The sequence below is a fragment of the Lipotes vexillifer genome, unplaced genomic scaffold (assembly GCF_000442215.2).
Source record: "Lipotes vexillifer unplaced genomic scaffold, Lipotes_vexillifer_v1.1 scaffold190, whole genome shotgun sequence".
NCBI lineage: Eukaryota > Metazoa > Chordata > Mammalia > Artiodactyla > Lipotidae > Lipotes > Lipotes vexillifer.
This window is the reverse complement of record NW_006794958.1, coordinates 735640-744568: the sequence shown is the minus strand read 5'-3', so window position 1 is coordinate 744568 and position 8929 is coordinate 735640. Positions and strand designations below refer to the sequence as shown.

The window sequence follows — 8929 nt, the reverse complement described above, 5'->3', positions numbered from 1 at the left end:
GCCCAGCGCTCACGCCGGGGGAGGCCGAGACTGCCGGAGGTTCTAGTAGATGAGGCGGCGGCGGCACGGGCTCTCCATGAGCAAGCGGCGGCGGCGACGGGTGCGGGAGCACCGGCGGTTTTCGGTCCCCGGGGAGGTACGAAAAGTCGGCTTCCTGGTGGACGGAGACTGGCCGGTGTGAGAACGCCTTCCGCGGCCCGGCCCTCCTGCCCATTACCCGCAGTCCCAGGCGCTCATCGGGCCACTACCTGGAGGCGGGCAGGGGACGCCCAGCCCTTTCACCGGCTCCAGATTCGGGAACCCAGTCGCCGTGCGCGGCCAGCCCTAAGTGCCAGGCCTTCCCGGGTGCTGCGGACCCTGGGCGGGGTGGGCGTGGCCGGAGTGCGGGGGGCGGAGGTGAGCGCCCACCGCGCGCCCAGCCAGTCCTTGCGCCCAGCCCGGAGCTCCTTCGAGCGGGAGCTCAGGGCCGTTTTCCAGATTATTTGGGGGTGCTGACTCGGGAGGGTACCCTTGGGACCCCCGAGCTATTAGGGCGTCCGGCACTCAATGCCTTGGGCAAATGGTCTGGTCCTCACGACCTGCGTGGAGTACAGATTGTCACCCTTGGAAACGACTGCAGAAGAAATGTGTCATTTTGCCAAGGAAATAGAAGTCCAGGGAGTTTTCCAGATTTATTCAAACTGGAGGGCCTGTTGAGGCAGGGGAAAAAAGCCATTAGAATACCTTCTCCAGGGCTTCTAAACGATGTTTTTGACGGTGTGGGCAGAACTTAAGACAATTTTAAGTAAACCTCTTTGCAGCCATTTTTCCATCTCTTTTAGCCGCTTTTTTTTTTTTTGGTAATTTACTTTGTAACAAATCACCACGGTACTGCAGAAGCTACACTGTCTTCTAATTCTTTCCATCCTCTCTTACCTCCTTTTATTTTCCCCCAGAAAAAGGCTAAAGAAATTAGTTTCATTTTATGTATGTGTATATATTTTTTAATATATATATATATATAAATAATTGTAGTTTAATTCTCTTAGAGTGTAACTTGCTTTACAGAGCTATAGTTACTCATTTGGTCATGTATAAAAGATAATTTGGCAAAAAATACTACAGAAATTTACAATTCCTTTCCAGTGCAACATTTAGGAATCTGAACTCGGGCTCTTAATTATGACCTTGCTACAGAGTTCTTTAAAATGCAACAGAAATCAGTCAAACCATGAAGAAAGTTATTTTCATTTTTAAAGTGTTTAAATGCCTTGTGATTTTTTTAAAATATGCTCTGAAGCATTTCTTCTTCATTTAGAAGAAACTGAGTTTGTGTTTCCTAGGCTCTAAATTTTCCACTCCCTCTTATTCCTAAGTGGTTAACTAGAGCCCACATGTTTGCAACTATATATAAACATCTACACTTCAGGCTAAATATAGTGTTGAATATTTTAGAGTCCACAGTATCTTGCCTAAGTCAAAAATACTCTGTGTGTGTGGTAAAACTGAATTTTTAGTCTGCTAGTGTTACAAAATAGGTTTGAACTTAATTTTTCACACAAAACACATAGGTCTGCAACACTGAGTGTTGGATTCCTATTGTGCTTGGGAGGATGTGGCACTTGAAAAGACAAAGTAAGACACTGACCTCAGTCACTAATTTCTCTGTTCCTGTTCCTCAGATGCTTCCAGTTTTCATGAAAACGGAAGGATGAAACATATTGGAAAACCCTGTGGTGTTTTTAGTTTAGACATGTGTTTGTCCCAAATAAAGTAAAGCAATTTTTTCAATTCAGTTTCGTTAGGACCTCATTCTTTAATTTTTTTCAATTTTGCTTTATATAACATACATATGACACCAACATGTTTATTAGAATACTGTCAATGACGTTAAAACCAAGTGCTTAGCTATCCTCAAGGTTGGGGGAAAGATAGGTACCAGTTTAAATAGGGAGGACACCTCAGTTCATTCCCAAAACATGCAGAGAGGAATCAAGATAATTATCAAGTTCTGAATCAGCTCTTCCCAGCATGGCCTCTGTAGTTAAAATTATAGGATATCTAGCATGGTCCTAAATTTCAAGTAAAAATCCCAAAGTGCATAGAAATGATTTTTGTTTTAGCTGTGCTACTCTTCAATTAAGTTCTCACAATTACTCTTCATATGTTGTCTTTCAAAGCCAGTTGGTCATTATTCTGTAGCCCAACAAAGAATTCCATTATCAATTTCATAAGTGTAACCACACTTATTATCAAGAAAATGAAGTACAGCTTATATTTTGAAGGGAGGAAGAGGTTTACGTTAGGAATAAACCCAACCAAATTTAGACTGTATCTTTAAATAGTTTTATTTTTATTTAGGATTTTTTTATTACAGGGTTTTCCTCTATGACTGATAAAATCTGCAATATAATTAATATAAAGGCCTATCAAATGACCATTCCGTACCTCAAGAAAAGGTTGCAGCTTCTTAAATGGCCTTTCCAGAGACCATGCAGGTTGCCAAAAAATGGCTCATAGCTTCTTTTAAATTTTTTTGTTACATTGGGGGTCCAGCTAACCAAATTTAATTTGAATCTTTAGATACCTTTATTTTCATTTAAACATATGTCATGCATTTAAAATATAAAGTCAAATTTATGAGTACTATCTTAAACTTTTAAAATGCAGGATGAAGACACTGTTTGAAGAGATCAAAGCATCAATTAAAAATAACTATAACCAAGATCGCTCATTTTGGAGGCCTGTTCTTCCTTGGGGAGGTGTTTTTACTATCAAAGCTGGCCGCAAAGCAGTATCCTGTACACCACTCTATGTTGAAATAAGACTGAAAAATACCTGCACCATAGATGGATTCTTGATGTTATTGTATGTTATTCTCAATGAAAATGAAAATTTCCCCAGGGAACTCTCTCTTCATTTAGGTAGAGAGTTTATAGACTGTTTTCTTTATTTAATGGACACCTACAGCTTTACAACTGTGAAGCTACTTTGGATTTGGGACAAAATGGAAAAACAGCAATACAAATCTGAAGTTCATAAAGCTTCATTAATAATTGATTTGTTTGGGAATGAGCATGATAATTTTACAAAAAATCTTGAAAATCTCATGTCGACCATACAAGAGAGTTACTGTTCCAACTGGCGATGCCCAACTCGAGTGCAGGAAGATCAGCAGCGCACAATTAATATAAAGTAAGTTGCTCTAAAGTCTGTTTTGTCACTTTTAGCAAAAATAGTATACTTTTTTATAATGAATGATATATATAGAGAGAGGGAGGGAGGTAGATAGATATAGTCAAAGTACTTCTTAAAGTACAGACCTGTGTAACAACTTACACATAAAGCAACCACGCAAATGCAAGACTCTTTATTAGGTCCCATGACAAAAATGTAACTCTTCTATTACATCCAAACATCTCAGAATTTACTTTACAAAACCAATTGATAACTATTTCACTTGCAAAGTAATGAACTATTCAGTATGCAAAATGTTTTCCTCTTGCTCAGAATTTACTAATGTGACTGTGAAGATAACTAATTCCTTGTGTCACAAATTTAACCTCTTGAACAACACTTAATACTGTATTGGGATGTTTCACTCTGAATGGATCTCTGTCAGGTAGGCTAGTTCTACATGAACAGGAAGATTGAAAGTACTCCATGTCATGGCCAGGGCATAATTAGAGATAGGAACCCCAAACTTGGAATGTTAATACCTAAAAAGGACCTGGATGTGTGGAATTTTTCATTGGCTAGGAAAGGTTCTGATAGCTTGCTGAGTATTTTTGGCTTTAGGAGAGAAGAAAGACCTCCAAGCTGGTAAATGACAGGGAGGAAGGCCAAACTGGCAAGCCCTAGTGGAGTATTGGGAAACATTAATGCCCCCAGGGGACATGAGCAAGAAAAGGGATAATTGCCAGTGGAAAAAAAAAAAAATAGGACAGAAAAACAGACCCAAACACATTGCTGTCAGAAAGCCTACTTGGCCCTGTGGTCCAGAAAAACAGCCTAATAGCTTTGCTCCCTTTGGGGAATGTATGTCACATACCTGAACTTATTAAATTCACATTTTCTGTATAGCATATTTATTTTAATACTGTATTATAACATCATGCTACTTAGGGAAAGCTGAAGATACGTTATTTTATTTAGGGTCTACCAATTAATGTCTCTCTTGTTCTGAAATACAATTTGTCCATTTTCCTGTATTGCTGATATGATGCTGTTGGTTTTGAAATCTCCATCAGGGGAAAAAATTATTACTCTAAATCATAATGGACTAAAAAAATTGTTTCAGAAATTTACCTGGTTTTTAAAAAACTAGTATCTTTTTACATGTATATCTTTTGAAACTATAATATTTACAATCCTATATTAATGCTAGTATTTTATGCTTCTCAATAAAATATTTTCCATTATACTCTATATAACTTTTTAAAGTCTTTTGCCTGTTTTTTAATCCTATGTTTAAAACAACCCCTGAAGTATGTAGGAAAATTTTTTTTTTAACATCAGGAAACTGAGGCCAACAATGGCTGTAACTTGCATTGAGTCAAGTAACTAAGCAGCTGTTCTCCTAATTCTGGGTCCTGCTTTCTTCCGTCAAGACCAGAATCCACTATATTGAATCCTCTCGGAAATTTTTAAAGTAACGACTGCATGTTTCAGGATCAGTTTACAGAAAGATTTAATGTTTCTTGAAATCTTCATGCATTAATGTTTATTAAGTTCAACTGGTTTCTATACTGTCTATAAGAAATACAAAGATGAATAACAGGGCTTCCCTGGTGGCGCAGTGGTTGAGAGTCCGCCTGCTGATGCAGGGGACACGGGTTCGTGCCCCGGTCCGCGAAGATCCCACGTGCCGCGGAGCGGCGGCGCCCGTGAGCCATGGCCGCTGAGCCTGCGCGTCCGGAGCCTGTGCTCCGCAACAGGAGAGGCCACAATAGTGAGAGGCCCGCGTATCGCAAAAAAAAAAAAAGATGAATAACAGAGGTTATACTTTAATATGTGGTTTGCTAATAATGAATGACCTGTAAAATTTGTTATCCTAGTAATGTATTTACATGTAAAATATTGAAGCAGTTCTTACATGCATTTTGCAATTGTTGTAGTCCTCCCCAAGAAATTCCACATGGAAACTTGATACGACTGGCTGTGGATGAGTTATTCTGTTCCAGGATTGAACTGTGTGAAGAGTGTGGGTGAGTGTATGATAGACATTTAAGATGAAAGTATTTGTATGTTTTTTATAAAGAAACCTGTACTGGTATGTTCTTTGATGTTAATATTTTATGAAATAGCAACTCATAAGTATTTAGAAAGCCTAATAGTTTTGGAATCTTAACACCTTCTAGTTTACTATGCCATTTTATGCTGTGTTGTCATTATCAATATCACTATATAGAATATAATACTACAGTTGCTTGATGAATACAAACCAAATGCCTTTTCTTTGTTTCCCTACTGCTGAGTAGGTACAATAAAACCTTGGTTAACCGGAACCCAGCTAATCGGGACCCTCAATTAACTGGATTTTTTTCTGCACTCCTCATTTAGGAGAAAGAGGTAAATGACAACCAAAAAGTTCAACGTGGTTAAAAAAAAAGAAAAGAAAAAGGAAATCCAAAGGGGCAGAACATATTCATCCCAGTCTCAACAATTTTTATATCTACAGTATTGTGCAATGAGAATTAATATTTAGAAGGGTGATCCTACAGCCTAATTAATCACAAAAGAAGGAAAGAATAAAGTACCTTCAGTTAATTGTACTTAAGTCCAAAAAGTGAACTAGTGTATTTTTGCAACAAATACTGAAACAAAATGGTTTTCTGGTAACTTAGTTTAGTCAGTGTTTTTTAACCAAAAATACTGTGCCCTGAGCATTCCGGTTAATCGAGATTTTACTGTATAATTGTGTTTGTTTTATTCTGATCCATATGCTTAATACCTGATACTACTAAGAAAACAAAATTTGTTTCATCCTAATGGCAAAAGGAAGCAATTAGGGAATTTCATCCAGTCTAAAGAAGACTGTAAGAGTCATCTTATTCCCTCTCTGCCATTATTCCCGTTTGAAACCAGCCTAGAGAAAGAAAAATGTATTTACAAATAAAAACTTTTCTATCAGTCTAAAGAATACATGTTTTTATAAGCTTAGATAAACATAGCTAGCCTTTCCTGGGGTTTTAAAAGTATCATTTCCTATATAGAGAATCTCAAAGTTTATTAACTCTGGGAATTAGGCATATAAGGTATTAATATAGCCATACTGTTGATATATACCCATACCTAAAATAGATAATTATGCTTATTATGAAATTATGTAATAAAGGCAACCCAGGGTGATAAAAGGCAGCTTTGTCCCAAGTGTAGTAAAGTTCATGCCTATTTTCAATTTTAGGTGTGGTGGCTTAAGGGAATTTTCCCAACGAGTGTTCTGCCACGGGGCACCCCCTTTTGTTGTCTTAAATATGCAGCATTGGAAATCTGAAGATCTGGCATATGTACCCTATTACTTGGATTTATCTGATCACAAGTATGTGGTTTTTTTTGTTTGTTTTATAAAACTAGTAAAAAATAAATTTATTTCTATATTTTTCTGCTATTCTATCATGATTTTGAGTAGCCCTTAAGGGAAATACGTATTGTTGGAAAAGTCATAGCTGTCTCTAAATTTATGTAGCCTGGATAAGGTCAGAATCTACCGCAGGGAGTCATTGCTGGCAGTGTGCATAGTGGTTAGGTGCTTAGACTATGGAATAGACTATGGAATAGCCCTACCTTACAAGCTATGTGACCTTGAGCCAGTAACAACCAGTTTACACATCAGTTTTCTTATCTATTGAACAGAGATAACAGTATCTATCTGGTGCCATTATTGTGAGGATTTAATAAGATAGCACATGTGAAGTGTTTAGTACCTGAGAGATAGTAAATAGTAAATTCTGGTTGGCTGTTACTTGTATTTCAAGTCAAAGTAGTGTATAGTATGAGGTCATCATTTAAACATAAAATGTTACTGTCATCATTAGATTAAGATATCTGCATACAAATTAGGACATACAGTGTTCTTTTAACTTTTTGCCTTAAAATTTTTCTTGTGTGTATTTTATATAACAGAACCATGCAGATTATGGGTTAATCTGTTAAAATATGCTTTTAAAAATTCTTAAATTATACCAATTTTTAAAATTCTTAAACATCTTTCTCCAAATTACCAATTATAATACATGATTTTTACAGATGGATATCTTTTACAGAGAATAGAATGCAAATAATCTCAGCTTTTTATTAATTAAGAATTTAGGGAATGTTTTTCTCAAGAACAAAGTATTGTGATTTTCTGCTACACTTTGTCATTTCATTTGCAGGTATTTGTTGGAAGGTGCCACACTATTTAACAAAGAGGAACATCATTATTCTGCAGCTTTTCAAATTGATGGACATTGGATGCACTATGATGGCCTCAGAAATGTGAATTTAATTTTGTTGAATAAACCCCCCGAGTTTCTCCTCTTGTCATCATTAGTTTATATTCGAGCAACAGAGAAATAAATATAGACTGATGCTAAATTAAATTGTTTTCCCTCCTGCCCATGCTCCCCCAGATGAAGGGCTTTTATTTTGTATATACTTGGTATCCAAGGAAATAGTTCAGCTATATTAGTTTCAGAGGTGTATTATCTAGTGTTTAGCCCCAGGTATATAGAGAATCTATGCAAAAATGTTTGTATTTCTTTTTTCTATATCCCAGGTTATTTTTATACAAGCATATTTTATGTTGAAATAAAATATATCTTGTAGCCTTTGTATATGTACCTCAAAGGATTTTTACAGTTCTGTCTTTGAATCCGAGAAAATACTTCATCATTTGAATTCTCAGTTTTTCTTTTTGGATATCCAAATAAAACCTGGGTATAAGTCAATTTTCAGTTTATATAAATTTAACAGTTCAAAATGTATCTGACTGTGTTTATTTGCCCTACCTCACTATAATCCAAAGTGCACTACTGGATCTAGTATGGATTTGAATGTACAACTTATAGATGGCTTAGTCTATTTTACCTGTTGATTTGCCTAATGTTCCTGCAACAGTTTTTAAAAATATTTTGATGAGAATGTTTTTCTGGACTTCAGTTATTTCTTTGTAATGGTAAATTACTTTAACCACTTGTTAAAGTATTAAAAACCTACCAGTGGATTTTAACTTAACTAAGCTCCCAAACTTAAAGTTATTGTTACAGATAAATTATATAACTAATCTAAATGTTTAAATTAAATGTAATACGAGTTCTCTAGTAAAAGTTTATTTTGCAGATAAGACAATTATAAAAAAAATGTTAGGCAAACTGTATGTTTACTAATGTTGGATGAATAATGGAAATGTACTTTAAATATGGATTTAAGAGAAAATGGGTGCCTGGGAATACAGTTGACCCTTGAACAACTCAGGGGCTGGGGCCCTGATGCCCAACGTGGTCAAAAATCCCCATGTAACTTTACAGTCATCCCTCCATATCTGTGGTTCCACATCCTCGGATTCAAACAACCTCAGATCATGTAGTACTGTAGTACATATTTATTGAAAAATATACACGTATAAGTGGACCCACACAGTTCAAACCCATGTTGTTCAAAGGTCAACTGTATTTCTCTTCCTAGTAAGTCATATTGGCACAGAGGAAAAAATACGTAAATTTTGGGGATAACATCTGTGTACTCCCTTATAAGTAGTAAATTGATATCATGAGGCTTTCTTTGATTTGTAATATAAATCACCAGAAGTTTATAGTTATCAGAGTATTATGTTTCTTTTCAAAGACCCTAAGATCTCTTTTCCTTTCGCAATTTAAAGGAAAAAAATAAGTAATGTTCTCAAGGGAAAATACTTTTTGAAATCTATCATCATTTATTTTAGTGTTTTCAATAAATAGTCCATCCTAGG

At 36.3% G+C, this 8929-nt stretch overlaps 1 protein-coding gene across 2 annotated transcripts; it reads left to right on the top strand.

Moving 5' to 3' along the window:
* Positions 1-7786, top strand: DORIP1 (dopamine receptor interacting protein 1). 2 transcript variants are annotated; one of them, XM_007467373.1, is made up of 5 exons: positions 1-136; positions 2650-3174; positions 5097-5186; positions 6386-6520; positions 7356-7786. In XM_007467373.1, the coding sequence occupies exons 2-5, from the start codon at positions 2651-2653 to the stop codon at positions 7537-7539; spliced, it is 933 nt and encodes a 310-aa protein (XP_007467435.1). In that variant the 5' UTR covers positions 1-136; position 2650; the 3' UTR covers positions 7540-7786. The 2 variants fall into 2 exon arrangements, with proteins under 2 accessions (XP_007467435.1, XP_007467436.1); XM_007467374.1 differs by lacking the exon at positions 5097-5186 and having other exon boundaries at positions 7356-7557.
* The last annotated feature ends 1143 nt before the right edge of the window (positions 7787-8929 follow it).

What these genes read in the sequence shown, in the direction of transcription:
- DORIP1 (XM_007467373.1), top strand. Translation starts at nt 2,651, where the DNA reads ATGAAGACACTGTTTGAAGAGATCAAAGCATCAATTAAAAATAACTAT. An exon ending in CAGCGCACAATTAATATAAA is followed by an intron (nt 3,175 to 5,096) that starts GTAAGTTGCTCT and finishes CAATTGTTGTAG; the next exon opens with TCCTCCCCAAGAAATTCCAC. An exon ending in GAACTGTGTGAAGAGTGTGG is followed by an intron (nt 5,187 to 6,385) that starts GTGAGTGTATGA and finishes TTTCAATTTTAG; the next exon opens with GTGTGGTGGCTTAAGGGAAT.